Source organism: Erithacus rubecula (assembly GCF_903797595.1).
Source record: "Erithacus rubecula genome assembly, chromosome: 3".
Lineage (NCBI taxonomy): Eukaryota > Metazoa > Chordata > Aves > Passeriformes > Muscicapidae > Erithacus > Erithacus rubecula.
In genome coordinates, this window is record NC_136689.1 from 64,312,922 (window position 1) to 64,337,210 (window position 24,289).

Genomic DNA, 24,289 nt, shown 5'->3' on the forward strand with positions numbered 1-24,289 from the left:
GTTGTTATTCAGAGGGTTGCTATTCAAATTTTTATTTATTTGTTTTTGTGCAACCATGTAGTGTACATTTTCATTTTTGTGTTTGCCACTTAATAGATACGCTTAGAAATATGATGTTAAATGCTGGAGCACTTGTTGCTACTGTCTATAACACACGCTGATTTACTACACTAACATTGGATGAGGTAAAAACTTTTAAAACACTGTAAATGTAAAAGCTTGAATTTCCTAAATATATGTCTATTGTCTTGTAGTGATTATGTATGTTAAATACCTCTGCACATAATTACAGAAAACACAGCACTACCATTTTATAGACTGACATGAATAACTGGATTTTATGTGTTTTCAAGCTACATCTGATTTGCACATTTTGCCCAAAATGCCTTTAGCTACCTTTCTTCTAAATTCTTTACCTGATTCCTTTGGCCATTATACTCTATGCATTCTGCTGTTATTGCTCTCATTTACCTTTTCGCTTGTCATTATTAAATACTTTTATTATTTTCTTCCTGCAGCCTCACGTGGAATGATCGGAATACCTCTCTCCAAATGCATTTTTGTCTTTTTTTTTTTTTTTTTTTTTTTTAATGAAAGCAGCAGCATTGGGTGGGTGATTCATAGCTCGAATCAGAACAGCAGAGCATCAACCAAACCTTGGAAAAAAACTTCTTCAGGACTCCAAAGAATCTTGATGCCACCGTGGTGTGAAATACGATCGCCGGCTCCGGGAGGCTTTTCCGGAGCATTAAGGCAGCCCCAGTCGCTGCGGACCTGCAGCAGCCCCCGAGCGAAGCACACCTGGGAGGCGAGGTGACACCCCCACACGTGTCCCTGTCGCTCCTCCTGCAGCCGCAGGGAGCCCAAGTTCTCCTCAGCCCTTCCCGGTGCTCCTGCCACCCTGGGCTCCTTCCCCCGCCGCGGCTGCTCCCTGGCGGGGCAGGCACAGCGGATCATCGCCCTGCCAGCGGCAGCCGGGGCGCTGCGGGAAGAGCCTGTGCCGCAGGAGGATGGAGGTGAATGATCCTCCCGCTCTGCTTGGCCGGGAAAGACACATCTGGAGTGTGTGTCCAGTGCTGGGCCACTCGGTACGAGAGAGGCACGGAGCTCCTGGATAGAATCAGTGGAGGGATGCAAAGACGATTTGGGAGGAGAGACTGAGGGAGCTGGGGTGCTTAGTCTGGGGGAGCCTGAGGGGAGATGTCACCAGGACATGTAATTATCTCAAAGGCAGGTGCCGAGAGGGTGGTGCCAGACTCTTTTCAGTGGTGCACGGAGAGGAGCAAAGGCCATAAAATGAAACACAAGAAGTTCCACCTCAACATGAGGAAGAAATCTTTACACTGAGGGTGGCAGAGCACTGTAACACGCTGCCCAGGGAGGGCATGGAGTCTCCCTCTCTGGAGAGCAGAAGCCCACCTGGACTTGTTCCTGTGTCACCTGCTCTAGGTCACCCTGCCTTGTCAAGGGGGTTGGACTCGATCTCCAGAGGTCCCTCCCATCCCTAACGATTCTGTGAGTCTGTGAACTCCCCGGTCTCCCGCAGGGAACGCGGGGAAGCCCCTCAGCAGCCGACTCTGGCATCCAGGACCCCGGAGCGATGAGGGATGAGCGAGCCCCCGGCCCCGCCGCGCCCCTCAGGCGCTCCCTGGCACCGCGGCCCCGCCCACAAGGCGCGGGCTGCAGGCGCCGCGCCCGCCCCAGGCCGGGCAGCGGAACGCCGAGCGAGCGAGCGAGCGAGCGGCGCGGTGCCGATGCGCTCGCTGCTCGCGCCGACCCCTGGCCGCCACTTCCGCCGGCGCGGGCCCGCGGCAGGCAGCGATCCCGGCGGGCGGGCGGGACGCGCTGGCGGGGGGCGGCCGGCCGGAGCCGCCGTGCCTCTCCTCGCCCGCCGGACAGGTACGGGGCGGGGCCGCTCCCCGCGCCTTTCCTCCCTCAGTCCCTCAGGAAGGGGGGCGAGCGGAAGCGTCGCCCGGCATCGGGGGGCCATGGGCGCCACGGTGAGGGGCGGCGGGGGCGGCATGCGGAGCGGGAGGAGGCTGACACTGAGCGCCGGGAGGGTTTTGGCCGGTCCGGGGAGGCGGTGTCCCGCGGGGCCCGTGGGCAGCGAGGCGTTCCCTTTCCCGGGGGAAGGGCGGGGAATGGCGGCCTGTGGCGGCTGGAGAGAGAGCTTTGCCAGCCCTGCCCGGGACAGCTGCCGGGCGCTCGGAAGGCACACACCTGGCAGGAAGGAAGCCTCAGGGATCGTGCTGGACCCTGTTCCCTTCCCTCCTTTGCCTCCGGAGCAGGGCGCAGGCAGCGTCAAGCAGAGTATCTGCTCAGGTTTCCCACAGATGGACTTTGGCGTCCCGGTCACCTGGCGCATCCCCGCTGCGGTGCCAGCCGCTGTCCTGCCGCCAAGCGCTTCTGGCAGAGTCTCCGGGGGATCATGGCCAAGGCCAACGTGGAGCTTGCCTTGTGTGTCTCAGGCGAGCGGGTTTTCTGAGGCGCTGGTTTCTGCCAAAATTACGGGTCTAACAAATGTTCTTCAGTGTTAACAACATCGGCCAACCAAGGCTCGAGCTTCTTACTGATGTTCTTGCCATGCTTGGTACAAGTCGTTAACTTTTTGGAGGCCAAAGAAATGTCGCTTTTTTACTCACTTGTTCGTTTGTTTCTCCTTTATGTAATAATGACTGTTTTGTCTGCTAGGTTAAAGTACTGATCTGCAAGGGACTTTTTTTTAAAAGGGGAAGAAACAAGAAGTCTTTGCTCTAAAGAATGTGTTGTTTAAACTTTTACACATAGGAGAAAGAAAAGAGGAACATTGGTATTTTACACAAATCAGGACAGCTCTTAACTCTTAATAAAACAGATTTTTTTGTCTGTTTGTTCAAGACTTGAATTAGTTGCTCGAGGGAGTTTGATAGGAGTAAGAATAACAGTTTTCATACTTAGAAAAATAGCAGTTGAAGAAGTCAGTGAATTTCAGAGGAGTTCTGTCACTGTTGCTAATGAAATTACTTGTGGAGACTGTTTCAAATGCATGCCTACACTTACAGTTTCTTCAGCTGTTACATAAGTCTACATAAGTCTAGAGATGGAAAGGGTAAATATGTTCATGATCACTTCATATCCACTTGCTCTCATTCTTCTGTCCTTAAAACTATTTTTTTTTCCTTAGTGGTACTCCATACTTGTATTGAAACCAGATCTGTTTTCTTTTCATTGGGGTTTTGTTAGGCTAGACAAGTTATGCTTTCATCTTATTTCAGTTCCTAAGATGGGCAACCTGTTCCTCCATCCCAATAACCCTTGTTTGCCACTGTTCTTTCCATCTTTCTCTGAGGGTGATCAGAACTCTATTGTATTGTATGGGAAGGTGCACTCATGCCTTATTGTCTGACATTAGTGCTTTTCTGGTTTTACTGAAAATAGTCTAAAGGTTTTTTTCTTATGTTTTTTGGTCACTTCGTGTTGGGAATCCACAGGGGTAAACTTTCTATCTCTTGCTTTGATCTTCAGCTAAAGAGCTATGAATTTAAGAACAAATGATTATTACAGTCCCTAAATTTCTGTTATACTCCCCAAGATGTTCTTTCAGAACTCTATTAAGAGTAGATCATATGAGAAAAGGAAACATGAGCACATTGCAAGCTTTGTACTAATACTAAATTTTTCAGCTAACCTTAAAATTTCTAGTATTATATAATGTATTTATTTAGCAGTGTTTTAGCAGATTGCATTTATTGCATGATCTAGTGTTAATGTACAGGGACATTTTCAATTTTAAAAACGGGGAAAGCATTTTTTTTATAAATGTGTGATGAGGAGAATTACTCTTCAGCTGGGAAAAACAAATCACTAAACAGTTGGGACAAACTCAGTTTAATTACTGACTGCTCACTGAAATTGATGCTGACCTACACTTAAGTATCTTAGGACAATTGGCTGACCAGTATGTTTTATCTTTAAAAATGTCCATCAAATATCATACTTGCTGTCTGCTGTGCTGGAGGACAGAATTACTTGCATCTCAGTCTACTAAGCTCATACATTCCTTCTCTGGGCTTCAGTCATCCTGTTTTGTTTTCTGTTACATCTGGAAAAGCTGCATGCGATAAATATTAAAAGGATTGCAGTATCATAGACCTCATCAGATAAACAATCTGATTTTTGAGACTTGCATCTCAATCTGCTTGTTTGAGTCTCCATGTGCTTTTTTGAAAAATTGTGCAAGAAATAGTGAATAAATGTGAGGATGAGGGCATAACTTCTTCTACTTCCATGCTGGTAAATGGTCATAGGCTCAAATCTGTGGTTTTTAGTAAGGCTTCCCATGTTGTGGACTAGTCTGGTGTGTTTTGCTCAGAAGGTGAAGGAAAGTAGGCAGATCCACAGTGCTTCAATATCAGTTCTTTCTCTGTGAGTTGGTCATGGAGATCACTTCTCTCCCAAGCAGTCACTCCTGTGAGCACGTGATAGGACCAGTTAGAGCTGTTGAGAAACTCAAGATGTTTTCTGTTGCTGATGTTTTGGGGTTGATTGGTTAATTTGTTTGCTATATTGAGTGTACGAATGAAGCAAAACTGCTTTCACAAAGTGTTGATGGCCTCTGTTGTTAACTTTGGTGTTAACAAAGTTAACTGATGTTAACTTTGGACATCAGAAAAGATAAGTTAAATTTGTTAATAAAGACAATTTGACAAAACTCTGAAACCTTTATATTTTCCCTATAAATGTCACATCCATTTACTGTTGTTATTGGAAGGCTGTATGTTATGTCCCATCTGACTTCAGCATTTCTTTCAGCTTTCAGGCAGAAAACACACAGGAGAAAAGCAAGCAGAAGACAATAGTCCCGAATGCAGCGAACCAGGAACCATGGATCTGAAATTCCCTTCATCAAGAAAATACATTTCCATCAGTGTACCTTCCAAATCTCAAGCTATGTCTCCCCATATCAAATCAGTAGATGATGTTGTAGTTCTTGGCATGAATCTCAGCAAATTTAGCAAACCTACTCAATTTTTCATCTGTGTTTCTGGAGTTTTTATGTTTTATCTAATCTATGGATATTTACAGGTAAATATTATGAACTTGTGTCTTAGACCAATTCCTCCCACCCCTTTTCTTTTTCAATAGCATAATAATATAGTGTGTATTTTAATATGTATAGATGTCTAAACTAGGTGTTTGTTACAAAGTCAGCCTTTTAGTATTCAAGAACAGCAAGTAATATATAATCTAAGTTTCCATTATGGCTCATGTGCCTGTAAAGTGTCAATCACTTGGACTTTCATAACTTGATCTTTTACTTCTGTGTGCAGGATAGACCAAAGTCTTCATTGATGCTGAAACCTTTTGATCTTCCTAATTTCCATGAGTTACTGTCATCTTATTTTTCTCTCTGCTCTCAGGACAGATTTGAAACATATACTGTGGTAGTTTGTTAAACAGAAGTATAATATTTATGCAATTTTAGTTAAACATTTACCATTCTGCTAATATTTTCTCTCTTATCTTGGGCATCTATGTTTCTGTTCCCTATTTAATATTATTTTGAAATTCACTGAGTATTCTCAATAAAGCAGTATTAAAAAGCATGATAATTAAAAATCATTTTTCTAATGCAGTTTTCCAAAGCAGCTGAGAAGTTTGTTAACATAAAGTTCCTTCAAAAGAGTTAAGAGAACATGATCAGTAATTAAAAGCAAAATCTTGAAAAGGCAAATATTAGGTTGCTTTTGTTTCCATGACTGATACACCTACATAAGTCTTTATGTAGTGTATGTATTTTTCCATTAAAAATTGCTCTGGTTTAAAATATTCCTACAGCGTGCAAATTTGTGAAAATTGTCAGTAAGGGTACTTGTTAGAGAGAATTTGCATTAAATTTATCCTGAGATATTTATAAAATCTAAATAAAAACGGTCTGCTGAAGTAAATGAACTGAAAAGCAGCAAAAAAGCAGGCAGGAAGCCATCTATAATATAATTACTAATAGATCAAATGCCTCCCTCTAATGAATCGATCCATTAATTTTATTGTATTTGCAACAACAGTAAAATTTCTTCTTTCATTTTGGAGAACATAAATTGTCTTTTCTTTTTCAATGCTTTGCAAGTTAAATAAGGCAGATAAATGTAGTTGATAACCAGCATCTGCAAAGCCTAGATTTGCATGTACATGAAGGAAAAAGGTCTGTTGAATTTTTTGTCCATTTAATGTTTTGGTGTATGTACATGACTTTGGTGGATTTTTGTTTTTATAGGAATTGATATTTTCAGTGGAAGGTTTTAAACCTTTTGGTTGGTACCTCACTTTAGTGCAATTTGGATTTTATTCCATTTTTGGACTAATAGAATTGCAGTTGATTCAGGACAAAAGAAGAAGGTATGTGTTTTTCCAAGCATTTTACCCACTGTCCATGAAATTAGAAGTATTTGATACTTATGGTAAATTTAACTTCTGCTTTTTGAATGTGAGGAATTGCTAGCAGTTCTGTAGATAAAAGAAAGTAAATTTGCTGGATGACATTAGAGAATATTTTAGAAGCACCCACTTGGATTTCAGACCTGTAAGTAGTTTTGTTGACCCTGCTGTCCCTGTCCCACTTACAGAACATATTGTATCCTTAAGGTGGCTGACTCATGTACGTGTTTCTTGGGATTATCACTTCTAGAATAGAGCCAGTGCACTTCCCAGCACTTGAAGCCATCTGTCAGTGAATATGTTTTCCTCAAATATTGGCACCTCCTCACCAAGAGGTTCCTCTAACATGCTGTGCATCTTGGAGAGTGTCAGAGGTCTGCTCTCTGCTTGCCCTGTGGCTGAGTGGGTTTGCTTCAAAGGATGTGCTGAAGTGTTGGGGTTTTCATTTAACAGCATTCATAACACTCTGCCACAGAACTGTTCTGTTTTCACTGCAATTGACCAAGGACATTTTTGATGTCTTCAATTCCTTGGAAATGGTATCTTTTCTGACTCTGTGTAGCCATTTGGCAGCCTCCTACCCATCTATAGCTTCTGTAAAGTTACTGAGACACTCTGGAAACTTGAATATAGGCTGTCATGGTGTACATGGATTTAAAAATTGCATTATATTCTAGTTCAACATAACTAGTTTTCCTTACCTGCAGTCAGCCTTGGATGATTTTGCATATACTGGTGTTTGATTATAAAATTATTTTTTTGCCAAACAACATAACTTTGTTGTTGATAAATTATTCCTTTTACTTTAAACACTGCCAGCTTGTATTTCAAGTTATCTGACTTTTTGAGATGCATCAGATAATATTGCACAGTTACCTTTTGGGTTACTAGTATTTATGGGGTATTATTACCAGTTGGTAATGCTTACAGAGCATGACCCTTCAAGTAAGTTGTGTTGGAAATGTAGATCTGAAATATGTTTTAAATTTTATTTTGTATAACCTTGGCATCTTCTTGTAGACATGCAGAAATCTGTGTTTCTTGTATTTTAAATTTTTCTTGCATGCCTCACAGTATGTGCACATCACATAATGAGTTACAGATAAGACAGGATTGCAGCAAGACAGCTCCTTATGTTCTTAGTGTGGTTCTAAGTATGCATGAAAAATAGCTGAACATATGCACAGCAATAACTGTAAAAAAATCACAAAGTGAGCACAAAAGTAACTGTTGGATCATCTGTTGTCAGGTGATAAGTTCATCAAATTGTAAATAAAACATTGAAAATGTTCAACGACCCCTCTGTTCATGGTATCTGAATCACTTCTCTTTTAGTTTCTTTGAGTTTCATAAAACAGTAGTACTTTTTTCAACTTTCTTCATTTTACAAATGTCAAGGTTCACGTGAAAACTTCAACAAAGAACTTGTCACAGTGACCTGTGGCAGAACTGAGATCTAGGTTATCTTGGTATACCAATCTTCCACATTTCCTTTGACAAATAACCTGAAACCTTTGTCTTGATTCCTGTGTAAATAACATACCTTTCCAGAAGGAGATTAAAGAATTACTGCTTGAATGCTTCATGAGCCATAAAGTTTTTATTGTCTTGTATCTGTGCTTTTTATTCGTAGTAAGTGAGAGAAATTAAATATGAAATCAGACATTTATGTGTATTTTTAAATTTATATGAAGTGAAATTCAATGAGAAAGATGTTGAGGCTCTATTACAAAAGTATTTCTTTACCTGCATTTTCCAAGCTAAATCTCTAGATGAGTCTGTAACACCAAGATTTGTATGTTTATGTTTTGTAGAATTCCTGGCAAAACCTACATGATAATAGCATTTTTGACAGTGGGAACTATGGGTTTGTCAAATACCTCTTTAGGATATCTGAATTACCCTACACAAGTCATCTTCAAGTGCTGTAAGCTGATTCCAGTTATGATAGGTGGGGTTTTTATACAAGGTAAGTGTTAGTCTTGATATGATATGTAATTTTTTAATTGCTTCTTTGGGAGGCAGTCATACATAGAATCCTGTGGTTTTGTTTGATTCCACTGGTATAATTTTTCCTATAGGAGGAAAAATGAGACTTTCTGGAGCGTCTTCTGAGAAAATGTACAAATATAATTAGATCAACAGAAAATATAGGGAAAAACATTCTACAGGTCACTTGCAAAACTTCAGTTTTTACACAAGCTTTCTTAATTTTAAAGAAGTATAAGTTTGTTTTCTTAACTAAATTCATAAATGAAACAATTTCAATATTGAAATGGAAAACTTGGGGAAAAAAAAAAACAACCATGAGTTGTGGAGAAAATCCCTACTCTTGTTTCAAAATATTAATTCCTAAATTTTGATTGTATGTTTAATCAGAAATACACCTCATTCTGCATGTCTATGGCTAGTGCTAAAGTCATAGTGCATATTCCAAGAAGAGAAAATGGAATATGGAGAAAACCAGATAAAGGTTATAGTTATGTGAATAAATATACTTAGTGTTTCTGGATTTAGAAGACTTAAGTATATTATAAAAATTTGTGTTCAATGCACAAACATTTAGTCAGTAAAGCTCCACATGGACAAGTGTTATGTAACAAAATGTAGAATGCTGTATTTCTGTTTCTCTAGGTAATTCTGGCCTTTGGGTTGAAAAACAGCTCTGAATTTTCAGTGGAGATTTCAATTTTATATATGTACATGCCCACACAGTATTTACCTTTTATTAGGAGTAATTTTTTATCATTTTAATGCAAAGTGACTGGTATTTCCCTTTGTGAAAATTTTTATTGTATTGTAGTAGTGCAGTCTCAGAAACTATTTTTTTTATATTACTGTTAAAAAAAATTCAGTTCAGCAGAGTTCCCTCCGAAGCTTATGTTCAAAATTCTGCTTCTGAGCAAACAATATGTTATTTCAAACAAGATACACTAACTGCTGCTTTTTCATGTCCTTACTTTCTTTTTCTATTCCTCTCCATTACCTGCTTCCCAAAACTATAAGACAGTGTCAGGTTCTCAGAATACCAAAGTTGTCTATTAGTGTTTGCAATTGACTTCTTTCACATCAGTAAAGACAGCTTTCATGTCTTGTATGAGGAAAAAAAATATTAAGAAGCATCTAAGCTGCCCTGAAGTTGGTAAGGGAGTGCTTTTTCAGGGAGGATGTGCTTTGTGTCAGTGCTGTAACTGTGTACTCAAACCAAAGCTGATCACAAGAATCAGGTATTTCCTATTAGGGTCCTCCCCTGTGTTAGGAATTTCTGTTGTGGAAGAAACGAAGTCCAGTTGTGAAAGACCAGAGCATTGAGTCTTCTGTTTAAGTAGAATAATGCCTTGACAATGTTTCCTTTGTCTTCTCGTCTGTTAAACAGGAAAATATGAAATTGTGAGAGCGCTAACAGTCCATTCTTGCTGTTTGCATTTTGTAGGAAAGCGTTACAATATTGTAGACGTGTCTGCTGCCCTTTGTATGAGCCTTGGATTAATATGGTTTACTTTAGCTGATAGCACAGTTGCACCAAACTTCAACTTGACAGGTAAGACATATTATACTTTAGAGTTTAAGAAAATGCTTGGTTTTTCCTACAATAAGCATTCCATAGAAGTTCTGAGCTCTCGTTGGAGTGGCTTCAGGTATCCTACTGAAAACACAAGTTTCATTGTAGCTTAGCACTAGCAGAACTCTGTCTGTGGCAGAAGAGGCCTTTGTTCAAAGCATAAGTTCTTAGGTTCCTAAAATTTCCAGAAACTGCACCCTTTTGGTTGAAATGTCTCATATGTTCTCAAGAAAAACTTACCCCGGTATATATATATATATTTAAATAAATACGATAAAATTCAGTTGGAACATTTTAAAACTTAAAAATATTTAAGTTTTTAAAACTTAAAAATATGTCTTTTATAGTTAAATTTTTAAGTGTTTTTCCATTTCAGAATTATATACTTTATATTAACTGATGATCTCAGGCAGATTTGCTGTAGTTTTTAGGTGGAGTTCTCACATTTTAAGCTTTTAGTACTATCTAAAATCAGAAGCAAAGCAAGGATTTTAACTGCTTGGATTTAAAATTTTAGTTGAATTTCTTTCTCAAATGACCAAGGATAGTTGATTTCCTGAGTTCATTCCAATGATTTGTGTAGAACTGTTTCCGTGCAGATTTCTTTGAGATCTAATTTGGGCCCAGTTATTCTAATTGTTCTTACACATGCTTTACATACAATGCCACATTGCTGCTCTCATCCATGGCTTTGCAGCTGCTGCTTCTGCTCAGCACTGTCACAGTGAGTGGAACAATTCTCCTCACACTCCAGATGGTGTAATGGGTGTAAATTTTTCTTGTCTCCACATTTCTCCTCTCCATATGCACTGCTGCTTCAGGTTCCAGGTAACCTTTTCATCTCAGTCCAGTGCTGATCCATACATTTGTCCAGTGGTGTGCCTGGGCCATTAAACATAGCTGGAACAAGAATTATGATGGAGAATGCCCATAGAGACATTCATCCATCACTTTACAGAGTAGAATTGCTGAGCTGGAGCTGTTATTATATCTTTGGACCAGAGCTGAATCCATGCAGATGAGATACCTGTATTTTTGCATTACCAGTATTTTTCATGTTATGTTTTCATGTTTCCATTGAGTTATACCTTTTCCAGTGCCTGATAATTTTGAATGATGAAGAGACCTGGAAGTTCTAGCCATGGAAAGGAAATTATTCCCAAACTAAAACCACTGGTTTCAAAGTTCTTGCCTAGAAAATGCCACCTTAAACTTCATGGGCCTTAAAAATGTTAAATCTTCCACCTCCAACTGAAAGAATGTAGGATTAAGAAAATAATACACTGCTCATTTCTAGTCTTCTAGTTTCTTCCATGACACGATCTTTTAAGGAACCAAGACTAGAGAAGGTTTCTGTTTGCATTTTGATGATTAGTATATTCTGTATTGTTGTATACTTAGGAAAAGTATTTCAACATGTGATCATCATTAAGTACAACAGTCATGAAAGTTTGTAGGTTGGGAAATGAACGATGACTGACATGACTAGAGTCATCAGTGTTTGTTATTGGAAAGGTGATTACAGTAGTGACTGTATAGTGACTTCATTGTGAGCATAAGTGGTAACCTAAAACCATGGGGTTTGTACCTGAACAGTAGGGTTTTTTAAATTAATGTTTCAGTAATGAGAGATTTCTACTCGCATTTCATACTGGCACATCTACATGCAATCCTCTTGCATTTGTTTTACCATTACAACTAACATTTCTATTTGCCTTTGTCAGGAAAAGCAATAATGTGGGATTAACTACTCAAAAAGAGTATTTTCTCTGGTTATTAAACTTCATTAACTAGCTGCTACTGATACTCTTTTGCTCTTGTTGCTACAAAAACTACAGCTGGGTTCTTCATAGCAATGTTCAGATGTTCCCAACAAGCTTAAAGACACACAGTGCTCAGGGGCTCATTAGTGGAGGGAGAATGGATGTAGGCACTGCTTTGTACTGGTGTCATGAAATATTTTTGGTGTTTTGACTTTTAGAATATGTTATATAGGGGAGGGCTGGTTATTATTTTCTATTCCTTGGACTTTTTGCCACCATTTTGCTGGTGAATATACTGAAGAGGTTTTTGTTTGTTTTAATAGGTGTGATCCTAATATCCCTTGCCCTCTGCGCAGATGCAGTTATAGGAAATGTACAGGAAAAAGCTATGAAGTTGCACAATGGCTCTAATTCAGAAATGGTAAATATCACATTTGCAATTCTAAAGGAGCATGTTTTGTCATAGGCAAGGCATACATTGACTAAGCATGTACTTTATGTACTTTTCTCTTACTTATGGAAGGAAAAGCTCTTGGTATACTGTTCTTAGGGTTTTCTGTTTGTCTGAAAACTTCCGCTGATTTTTCTGTTGCATTTTTTAACCTTTCAAGGGTGCTGCTTTCTGTGTGCAACTTCAAATGTATGTATTCAAATTTCTATCAACAATTCCTTTGTCTACCCTGCAGGCCTGAGATCAATGTAGTGTTTTTTGTAGGATCATGCACTTAATCTCTGAAAAATACACACCGTTCTTCTGGTGTAGTTGAACATGTGCTACATGGAACATGTTGCTTTTCTTACTTGTTATACTTCATGTTCTAGGGTGTGCTAGCACTTAGGGGGTAGGATTTTTTAAGTCTTTTTAAATCTCTAAAACTCTGGGTGAACTCTTTGTTCCTGATTCAGTCAAATACAATTTTGAAAATGTCTTGCTTAGTATTTTTTATATACTTACTTGGAATTCATATTATCTGTTCATATGGTCTGAGGTTATTTTTCTTTATAGACAAAGCTTGTTTGAATTTGGTGTATTTTTCTCTGAAATTGAGTAAATATAAGTAAGTCTTTTACTATGAAAGGCACAATATGAATATGCCACAGGTAAAAAGGTACTGAAATTTATTTTCTATATTTGACATGTATTTGATATTTAACTAGAAAATCTAATTTCTCATGAGAATAGCATCATAAATGGAGAAAAATTAGAAGGAATCTTCATTTATGGCTGAAAGTGATTTAGGGTGGCTCAAGAAGTTTAAGCTACAAGTTTCTGGAAAGCAGAAGAATATATACCAAAAAGTGTCACTGTATTCTTGTTTTTATTCTTGTGCTTTTTCTTAGTGTTCACTGTTGACTGCTGCTGGGGGCAGAGATTTAGCCACATGACCTGGTGCAGCTTTCTTAAGGTGTCATTTCCAAAATCTGAAACCAAAGTGCAATCTGTTGCTGTTTTCTTGTCCACTTTGTATGTGACTGTTGTCACTACCTTACCTACAAAACTCCTACTGTCTCCCAGACTTTGCTTTTTATTCTGCATTAGTCTGACAAATGTTGGTCCTCATGCTGTATACTCATACTACTTGTAGAGGATGAGTGTAATGGTTTAGGATATAAGGGTTTTGGCTGTGGTTTAGACAGTCCACTTCAAGATTTTGTTCAATTCGGTGGAGAAGTACAAGCAGAATTTTGGAAATAATTTTCTACACTTGAGACTGTGGGTAAAAAATTAATCTGAATTGGAGATCAGGTTTAATGGACAGTGATGTGGAAATAAAATTGAGCGATAAAGGAGTCTGTCATCCACAGGATCTCTTACTGTGTCAAATTTGGAAAGTGCCCTGGACTTAAGCAATTGTGAAAAGAGAAAAGGAAATAATAACCACTGTTCTGGAAGGTTATACCTGATTTTTGCCGTGTGTGTCATTCTATGGACATGATGTATGTTATGCTGCCTAGCAAGGAAATAGGATTGTGGTGCTTCCTGGCTGTGAAAACTGAAGTGTTTGGGTAGTTAGGGAGACAAGTTGGATGCAGAGACAAGTGAAGAGCTAGGGACTGACTTCTGTGTGTATAAACAGAGTCAAGTAAAAGCTCTGAGGGCCTGGTCCTTGGTTTTTAAAGAGCAGGTTGGCACTTTAAACATAAATGCATCCTTTATTATGGAGCAGTGATAAGTGGTCTGTTGTGTCATGGAATTACTGACATTTTTTTCTCAGTAACTGAGATGCAACAAGACACTGAGTTTTGAAATCATAGAGCAGCATGTTCTAGTCAGTATTGTGTAGAATAGTTCTGTTGACAAGAAAAGGCTGCAAAGTGTTGCCCAAACAGCTGAATGCCTCCTGCTGCATGGGAGGATGGATGGATGGATGGATGGATGGATGGATGGATGGATGGATGGATGGATGGATGGATGGATGGATGGATGGATGGATAGCTCCAGTTTCTACCTCTGTTGGCTCCATGTGGGAAAGGATAGATGAAGATTGTTTTGTTGCTCAGTGCAGCTATGAATTGATTAAGGCTGCAGACAGAATAAAGAGCTTACCTGTTTCCTGAGTGTTCAGAGCACTGAGCTGGTCATATTTGAAAATCCTGAAAACCATTGTCCATGTGTACCATGCATGTGAACTGATGAAACATACGTGATGCTTCTGGTGATTCTGTGCTACCCTTTGCACATTTAATGTAAAGCAGATCTTAACTGCGCTGGATAAGTAGCAGAAAACTAAATATGTGTAATGTGTTCTTCAGACTGTTAAATTGCATAGTTGTGGGCAGGTTTATTTAGGCTGTGAAATCCTGAACTTGAAGGATTTGCAGTTGACACTGACCTCAGGATATTATTAACTGACTAGCTTTCCAAACTTCTATGTTGTTGTGGGTAGGAAGAATGTGTCTAACACTTAATGTTGACTTTTCACTGTGTATCAACTATTATATAAATCATAGTAAAAATATCATCAAACCCTGCAAATTCAGCTCTGAAAAGCTGAGCATATTAATAGGGTCAAGCATTTGAAAGCATTTAATTTTGTCTTTTTGTGTAGTATCACCTAGTAATTATTTTCTCTTACACTATTCTAGGTTTTATATTCCTATTCAATAGGTTTTGTGTATATTTTATTTGGATTAACATGCACTAGTGGATTAAGCCCTGCAGTAACATTTTGTTCAAAGGTAGGTGTAAAGATTTCCCTTTTTCTATGAAGAATCTCATTGGAAAACCTTGCTCTGTATGATTTAGAAAATCTCATCAATTCTCTCTCTAAAGTTCTATTTTCATCATGTAAACAGGTTAACTTGTATAATTCATACAGTAAGCAAGTTTTTCCAGTCTTTGATGTATAAGACAGGGTAATGTTTTTAAAAGCAACAAAATCACAGGACCAGACTTATGAGCTTATAATTTCATTATTATTTTTCCATTATTTAACTAAAATTAAATAAGGATTTTTGCATGAATGCATTGTTGAACAGCTTATTATTGCTCAAGCAGTTGATTAAAGTCTGTAGTTTTATGTCATTTTGCAATACCTCAGGGTTTGTTTTACATTTTCCTAACCGGCTTTTTTATTGTTGCAGCATCCAGTTCAGACTTATGGTTATGCATTCCTTTTCTCCCTGACTGGGTATTTTGGCATATCCTTTGTTCTAGCTTTGATTAAAATCTTTGGTGCCCTTCTCGCTGTAACAGGTATGAACAAATGATATTTTTTCTGCCTTTGTATAAAAACAAAGTAATCCTATTCTATTGTTTAGGACAGAGCTTTTGAGAATTGTTCTTATTCTGGCTTTTTTTCCTGTTCTTTGTGCTGACTGATTTGTGTAGCATAGATCTTCACACGATAGAATGTGTTTGAGAGCTTCCTGATTTTTTTGTGCCACAGTTTCAACCGTGAAGAGCCTGTTAAGTAAACTTGTGCATCTAGTCCGTGCTATGTTTTAGTGCAGTAACAAACACTGTTCTAAATGGAGGAGTTGAAATTGAATCACAGAATCATTTGGGTTGAAAGAATGTAAAATACCATCTAGTTCCAACTCCCCTGCTATGGACAGGGACACTTTCCATTAGACCAGTTTGCTCAGAGCCCCATCCAACTTGGCCTTGAACACTCCCAGGGATAAGGCAGACACAGCTTCTCTGGACAATCTGAGTCTCACCACTCTGACAGTAAAGAGTTTCTTCCTAATATCTAATCTAAAGCAACCCTCTTTCAGTTTAAAGCCATTCCCTCTTGTCCTGTCACTACATGCCCTTGTAAATAGTCCCCAACTCTCATGCAGGCCCACTTTAGGTACTGTGAGATGCTATAGGGTCTCCCCAGAGCCTTCTCCAGGTTGAACAATCCCAAGTCTCTCAGCCTGTCTTCATAGGAAAATACAGAAAAGATCTATCATTTAAAACTTAAAAGGAAAAGTAAGGATGTTCTAGAAAGGCATAGTGGGCAGGGACATTGTTTCCAAGCACATGAAGCTACAAACATTAGTCACAAGGGCCTGTTCCCGGGGAAGGTATAGCAAAATGTCATGTAGCTACTTTCCTTTCTTCTTTCCCTAAAATACACCCTGGTTTCTGTCAGGTGATGCTCTGGTTCACTCACAGTAGTTGAGAGGAAAATACATAATTGTTCTCTGACCTGAGGGTTGCATGCTCTGATTTCTTATCAGTTATTTCCTCTGCAGCGTATCTGTTTTGTATTTGCTTTTAACCAAGTTCAGTAGTTCTCCTGACTGGAAATTGACCCAGAGGAGAGGGTTGCTTCATGTATTAAAATACCTCTTTATAAAAAAAGTCATTGTACTAAAAACAGTTTTAAAATGCTGTAGAATAGTAAACCTTTCCCAGGTTTTCTTATGTCTGACCTTGACAATTTTAATACTTGAGCCCTTTCTGTCTTGCCTGTAGCAATATGAAAATGTTTATTGTGCCTTGGAAGAACACCACATTCATTACTGTCCCTCCCAGCTCCCCCATGCACCCTCCCCCTTCTTGAGGGGAGTGGGGTGAAAGAGTTTAATGAAAATTGTATTTCTATTAGCAGAATGAGAAATTATCAGACTTAATTGGGAAAAAGAAGAAAAGGCACTTAATTTAGAAGGAAATGGTTACATAAATATTTTAATTAATAACTGATTTGAAAGAACAGAAATAATTGTAATTAGAAAAACTGAAGTAATTTAACCATTTTTTAAATTATTCATTTGTAAACTGTTTTCTAATTAAAACTCAATTTTCTTTTTCATTCTCCTTTAATTTTTCATGTAATAGAAAATCATTTTATTTGATGTGCATAAATTTCTTAAAATGTAAAAAGAAAATTAGTACTAAAAAGTTGAAGTGGGACAGATAAAGCAGTAGTGAAGGCTGTTTTTCTACTATAAAACACTCTTAAGTGAATATTTGTTTATGGGGTAGAGTTGGGAAGAATGAAACTTGCTTTTCTAGCCAAAGTACTGTGAAAGTATATCAGTAGTCATTGGTTCCTTTTGCCAATGTGTTGGAGTAAGACTAATTTGGATCAAGTTACACAAATATGACTTTCCAGTATAGTATAGTAAAAGGAACTTCATGGTAAACAATATATTTTCTGATAATTAAAAAACGCATTCTTTAGGTACAGACCTACTGCACCCTGTACTGGGTGTTTCTCAAATGAGAACCCTGTGCCATCAGGTAGAATAACCCCTTCTCTGGCCCTTAGCCTCCATAGCTAAACTTGTGTGCCTGGCTGCATTCTTGCTTTGTTTTTAAACATTTTCCACAATTTTCACTCATTTATCAATTTTGTTTCAGTGATAAGCTACATAGGTTTCCTGGTACACAATTTGCTAGTAATGCTTTATCCTTGTTCATTGCAGATAGCATTGAAATTGTTCAAATAATTGTTGGAACTATAGTTAATTTCAGATCAACCAGAGAGTTTTTATCTCTATTTTGGAAACAGGATTGTGTTCTTTACTCTTTTTACTACTTTGGTTCTTTTTAGTGAACAGATCACATGCAGAAGAATGTCTCTCAGTGGTTTTGCTGAAAACCTCCTAATGCAGTCATTGAAATCTGACATCCTTGGTCGCTTAAGCTTCTAAGCAGAATTGTAGTTCTCTGCACTGTTTGGGATATTTTTTGTAACTTCAAAAGAATGATGACAGAATAGTCCCATTCCACTGAAAAACAGAGCCCAAAACATCACAGAGTTATAATAACATGAGGTGGGAATGGCAAGATATTTGACCTTTGGTCTTTGGTGTACATCCAGGCTTTAACAGATGAGTTTATATCATCAGTTTACTTGCATATTGCTCTCAGAGACTGTAGATTGATTATTAAATACCAAGTCTTTTTCTAGAAATTTTCCTTGCTGCAGATAGTGTGGCTGCAGACAGTATTACTGACACAGTGTACTTGTTTTCAAAAATCACATGGTTCCAGTGCTGCACTGGTGCATCTGCAGTCTGTGTTTGCACCAAGGGTGTGATCATCATTTTAGTGAGACAGTTATTTTATGAGGTTACCTGCTAAGCCTTGGTTATGCTGTTTTGTTGTAACTGAATTCTCAAAAAGGTTAATACTTGTTTTTCCTCTGCAGTAACAACAGGAAGAAAAGCAATGACCATTGTGCTTTCTTTTTTGTTCTTTGCAAAGCCGTTCACGTTACAGTAAGTAACAGTTTTATAGTTTTTAGTGGTTTACAAAGTATTTTATAAGAATATTATGTTCTTCATCATGGAAACATAACTACACTAATTGATCATATTCAGAGTTTAATGTTTATCTTTTCATATCTTCTACAAATGTTGGCAATCTACTGTAAACATTGACTGGCTTATTGATGCTAATCATGCTAGAGAAAAGAGTTTACATTTTTCTAAAGGTCTGGAAGACAACAAAGAAAATTTAAGAAAACCCTTACGTAATATCTAGTGCTTATGATACATAATAAATTGTTTGAGTAAAACTGTGTCTACATTGATATGGATATAAGGCATGAGTGAGGAAACATTTTGGACCAGTAACAAATAGTGTAGCTCTCAGGGCCATATGAAAGAAAAACATACTAAAACCCCTGAGGATTATTTTATTCATGTGAGAAAGAAAAGCTACTGTTTAGTTATTATTTAACTTACAAATGCAGTTTAATGAGTTCTCCAGCCAGAACAGAAAAAAAGAAGGGTGGAGGGATAGTGATAATAAAGATTCAGGGACATTCTGTCTCAAGGCCCACTGATTTTTGGGGGATATTTCTTCATCTCTTTTCTTCTTAATGCAAGGATCGTTTAATCTGCAAATATTGGTATATAATTGCTACAGATAAAGTGCTAATGGTAACTTTTTTCCCCTCCTCTGCCTCCTTCTAGGTACGTGTGGTCAGGCTTACTGGTTGTCCTTGGTATATTTCTTAATGTTTACAGTAAGAATATGGACAAAATCAAACTGCCTTCACTGCTTGGTGTTTGGAAAAAAAGTGTGGAAGAAAGAAAATCAAGGACGTTGTCACAAACTGTATAGACAGTGGTTCATGCCTTGTCTAGACTTTGACTTACTATTTTATTGGAACAGTCTTCAACTGATTCACTTTCCAAAGGGAATGTTATTAAAACCAAAGGAGCTGAAGGCATATTGTCTGCTTACAGATTGCTATAAATGCACACTTTTGTGAGCCCTTTCTTCAGAGCACTTGAATTCATCACAAACAGTTGTTGTAGGCCATTGTCAGATGGTTTTATTGCAATGAAGGACAGCAGCTCCTGGCAAACTGCTGAGAAGCTGCACTCAAGTGGGACAGTAGAAGACTAGTTTTGGGCATTTTAATAATATTGGCCATGTGGCTGATCTGAGATTAGTGGTTCTTTGTTAATTGTCTAGGTGGGGTAATTTAAATGTAATGCTGTATTAATCACCAACTGGTTGACCAAATTGTGAATTTAAAGGTGAAAGGTTTAGAATACAGTATGTTGTCACTCTTTTACATTTTAAATAAAAATGTTGGGGTTTTTTTTAAATTATTGTTTAGATCATCACAGAACTTGATATTTATTGTAATAATTGAAGTTTTTATGGAAATTTTAGTGTTACTCTGAGTATTGCTTGCAAGTAACAAAACTGAGATTGAGTTTGTGCAGTCAACACTCATGCTTTTGCTTGGGGAAATGGTCTTTTAGGCCTGAATGAGGTGGGACTGAAACAGTGGTGTAAGAAATTTATTTGCTTAATCTGTGGTAAAATATGGAATTTTTAGTGGCTTATGGCCCTCTCTATCATAGTGGTATAAAGAGACATGGAATTTCTCCTTAAATTCATATCATCAAATCAAAATTCTTCAATTTTAATATTGGAGTAACTAATGACAGCATCAGCTAATGTGATTGAAATACGTACTGTGTCAGTCTGTGTGGTCTTCTGATGAAGTTAAAAGGATTAGGGTACAGATTACAATTTTCTTTCTTCAGTGGCAGGAGGAGACAATGTGCTACCAATCTGTCTTTTTCATCATGAATTTAGGAAGACTAAGTCCATTTATCTCTTTCATAGTCAACTTGCTTTTGAATCACTTTTCATCTCTTTCATTTTATATATTTAACAACAGCACTTTAAAAATACTAATCACCTTACAAATCATTGTTCTTATGTGGTCATGGTTTTGTTTTTGTTTTTTTTTGTTGTGTCCCTTAGATACATTTTGGTGTGTGTTCTTTCAACTTAGACAAAAATTAATTGGATAATAGAAATACATTGTCAGAAAGAACATACAAAGAATTTAAATATCTCACAGGATGGCCTTCTGTCAAAAATACTAGTTAATGAAAATATTCAAGATGTACAAAATGTTTTTCAGACACTTGGGAAGAATTGCTGTTTAAAGGAGTTTGTAGTCAAAGCACAGACACAAAATGTGCCTTAAATTTTTCTTATTAATTTGGTAGCTCTGTCTGTCTGTCACATTAAGTAAGTTAGGGAATAGAGCACGGGATACCAGCCATCTGAGCACGATGGGATGAGCAAGAGAAGAGCTGTGCTGACATAACTGCACTGTTCCCAGTGCTGACACTCCTCTGGGGGGTCAGCAAAGCCTCTCTACACATACAAACCCACTGTTGCCAAGTCGGGAGAATTTGTTGCATGGGACAGTTTGGTTTTTAAATTCCCAGCTGCTGCAAGATCGATTGTGTCCTGGGTGGGGTAGAGAGGTGAGAATTCGATGTACAGATACACCTGCAAAGAGACAGATGGCCTGCCATGCCTCTCTGTTTTCTTGTTGCAGCCAAAGTTTTATGGTAAAGTACGACAAAGCATTCCAATTTCAAATTTAGTGTAAGAGTGCATTTGACCAAGTCAAGAGGATTGATACACTTCTTTACCTGTAATATTTATCAACTCTTACATTCCCTTGCACTCTTTGCACTAAATGAAGTTTGTTTTTCCAGCGAGGTTAAGATAATTTTACAGTACTAATTCTGCCATGTAAACTCTGCCTGTTGCTATACTTTATTAACCTTCAGGAAAACAAATTATGTGAAAGCTACAGTATATGCAGAAAGTCATAGTAAATATAATTCATTTGGCATCTATTTTATTTAAATAAATGAGAAGTCATTCACCAAGTTTCTGACTAGAATTCAAATGTGGTATGTATGTTTCTGAATTGTTATAATCCGGTTTAGTCACTGTTGTCTGTGTTTGGAGAGAATAGTAATCATAATAATTAACTTTTTAATTTATTGTCTATTTTATACAGGACTGAGTTAATGAGTTATTGTTAGGGGAAGTTTTGATTTATTTTTTTAATAATTTTCTTAACTGTAGAAATGTAGGTTTTGTTTTACTGGTGTACTTTAAAATTATTTTTATATACAAATGAATATTGTAGGTTTACTGTTAATAGCATAGATTTAAGAGTCAGCTCTTTATTTTCATAGGTGTGAGTCCAGTATTTGCCAATTGACAATATGTAATTGTGTTAAAGAAAATGCACACACAAGTGAGAGTAGTTCATAATTTGCCACACAGTTTCATGCCTTCATTAAGAAAGCTTAAATTTCAGTGAGCTGTAGTTTATGGGGTTGTGGGGTTTTTTAATAAGCTTCATAGTGCATGCAAGTTAGAAAACCTTACAAACCTGCAAGTGTTCTTACTTACAAAATTTTGGGGTTGAGTCTTCTGTAATGTATATGTATGTTGGTTTTGTGTTGTCTATGAAATATGAATAAGGGCTTGTCCACAAAGTAACTATAAATTATTTATTTTTTGTGTAAGAGCACTTATATTGGGATGTTGGTTAACCCTTCCCTGCATTGAAGGCTGGTCTTAGTAACTATTACATTTTATACTTATTGTCTCCTGGGCTCTACAGCAGGCATGGTAAAACTATAGGAAAAAAAAGCATTCAGTTCTCTCACCATAAAATTTGTTATCTAAACATAATGTGAATTAGTTGCTTCTTATTCTTGTGTTACACAACTTTTTCCTCTCTATAAAAAAATCTGCGTTTTAGAAATTAGTTATAACAGCATGGAAATTCTCAGTAAAATTTAAGTCTGACCAAGATCTCCATTGATGTCAGCAGCCTGCCTCTGTGGCAGCTGCTTTGGCCTCCTTTGGAAATAGGTGGGAGCTCTGTTTTCCTAAATCAGATGCATTTGCAGTTGCTTCCATATTACATTTTTGCATTTGTCTGGCACACTTCAGTAATGAGGAAATTGACTGTGCAGTGGATTTCTTCAGTATTTCAGTACGTCAGTACCATCAGAACTGCTGATTACACAGGTACCTGTGTGTGATACAAGTGTGGAGGACTAATGCCCTGCCCTCCAAACCTACAGTGCTTCCTGATACTGCATTAAACTGTTTTCCTTCATCTTGTTTTACTGCTCCTGTGCTTTGAGCTTAACAAACATTTTAAGCTAAGCTTGGACTTTGTCATTCCCACTTGTCTTCCTTACTTCCTTACTTGTCCTTCTTGCTTTTAGATGTGAAATCCTTTTTCAACGTGCTCTGTGTATTATGGTTTATTTCAGGTTTGTATTCCTGCATTTAAGGGCTTATATCACACTGTTACAGGTTGGTCACATTCCAGATTTTCTGTTTCATATCATTTATAACCATCTGGATGATTACTTTAAATTCTTTTTTCTCCATGAAAAAAACTTTCATATATCTCGTTATTTTTGGAAAGTTCTTGCTGAGTGCACATATGAGTTAACTCTTTGACCTCATTCCATCTTCCAAGAAAATCTCTCTTCTCTCTTGCTTGCCTGTGAGAACTAGAGGAAGAGGAAATAAATTATTTCAAGTGCTCTTTTTTTTCTTTAATAAGTGCCTTCCTCCCTAACCTGGTGTGTCTTAATTGTTTCTTTTCTTTCTGCCTCCCATGCTCCCAGGCACAAACAAGCCCCTCTCTCATGTTTGACTGCTGCTTGTTCAATCATGGAAACTTTTTGAGTTGTTTACTGTTCTGAAAAGAGGTATAAAATTGCATGTATACTCTGGAGGGCAGGAAATAATAAGTAAACTTCACAAGTTAAGGAAGTAATTAAATGGATTAATACTTTTTTCTGGAGGGATTTTATATAAGGTTTAGTTAATAGCTCAGAATTTGTTAGTGGAAGGGGTTTTCTTTTACATTTTACCTGTTTAAAAGTCTTTATATTAATTTTAATATTTAATATCAAACTTCTAACTGTTCAGACAGTTTATAGAGATTAATTTCAGTCTTGCCTATGAGGCAGAAAAGCCCTATCTCCATTTCAGAGAATGTAGCATAAGTGGTATTTTGCCTTAAGTTGCCTTGGTAAGTCTGTGATGGGGAAGGAATAGATGTTAATACCCCCAGTTATTCTGTGCCCCATGTCCAGCAGAGCCCATCTGCACTTTAAATTAAATGGTACCAATGTAAGCCTCGTTTTCTTTTACCCCCAGCATAAGAGATGATAAATTGTTTCTTTTCCTTGTTCTGTACAAGTATGATTTAAAGGGAAAATAAAACAGCCATTAAATAGCTTTCCTGTATTTTATTTGAAGCTTTTTGGCATTGTTATTTTCTTGTTATTTGTTCTATTTTCTATGAGCACTGCTGTGGAAGCAAGCCAGTAGCAGTTCTAGGAGAAGCGTTAATATCCTTCACTTAAAGGTGACTGGTTCACCTTGCTAACTAGTCAAAAGCTGCTGCCATGGGAAAACTGTGAGGAATTGTCATCACATGAGGTATTAAACATAATGATGCCTTGTTGGGTCTGTATGGCTTTGCCATTCACTTGTAGAGAAGCAAAGACTGTTGCACTAAAGAACATTTGTGCACAGATAGTTAGCATAGAATATAATGCTGACTTAACATTTCTCTACACCTGGATTGTGCTGTTGTGCTGGTTTTTTGAGGTGTGTTAGTACTGCATTGCTTGTCTCTACTCTTGGTTATTTCAGTGTTTTCTTTGTTAGATTTCTCAGTTTTATGCTTCCTCTTTTTTCCCTTTTTTTTTTTAATACTTATGTTTTAAGTGTAAAGTTTTACTTTGTAGTTTTAATTGCACCTATGTAGTGCTGTGTCCAGTTCTG

At 37.7% G+C, this 24,289-nt stretch overlaps 1 protein-coding gene across 3 annotated transcripts; it reads left to right on the plus strand.

Annotated features, from left to right (window-relative positions):
• The first annotated feature begins 1,732 nt into the window (after window positions 1-1,732).
• SLC35B3 (solute carrier family 35 member B3) lies at window positions 1,733-23,751 on the plus strand. Of its 3 annotated transcripts, none has more exons than XM_079299891.1 (10): window positions 1,733-1,899; window positions 4,792-5,064; window positions 6,254-6,375; window positions 8,229-8,383; window positions 9,848-9,955; window positions 12,063-12,160; window positions 14,827-14,919; window positions 15,325-15,436; window positions 18,330-18,399; window positions 19,099-23,751. In XM_079299891.1, exons 2-10 carry the CDS (start codon window positions 4,864-4,866, stop codon window positions 19,247-19,249), a joined length of 1,110 nt encoding a protein of 369 aa, XP_079156017.1. In that variant the 5' UTR covers window positions 1,733-1,899; window positions 4,792-4,863; the 3' UTR covers window positions 19,250-23,751. The 3 variants fall into 3 exon arrangements, with proteins under 3 accessions (XP_079156017.1, XP_079156016.1, XP_079156015.1); XM_079299889.1 differs by lacking the exon at window positions 1,733-1,899 and adding an exon at window positions 1,951-2,000; XM_079299890.1 differs by lacking the exons at window positions 1,733-1,899; window positions 14,827-14,919 and adding an exon at window positions 1,949-2,000.
• The last annotated feature ends 538 nt before the right edge of the window (window positions 23,752-24,289 follow it).

Bases quoted from the DNA above. Each gene is read 5' to 3' on its own strand.
- SLC35B3 (XM_079299889.1), top strand. The intron at 5,065-6,253 runs GTAAATATTATG...TTGTTTTTATAG, and splicing joins TAATCTATGGATATTTACAG to GAATTGATATTTTCAGTGGA. The intron at 18,400-19,098 runs GTAAGTAACAGT...GCCTCCTTCTAG, and splicing joins GCAAAGCCGTTCACGTTACA to GTACGTGTGGTCAGGCTTAC.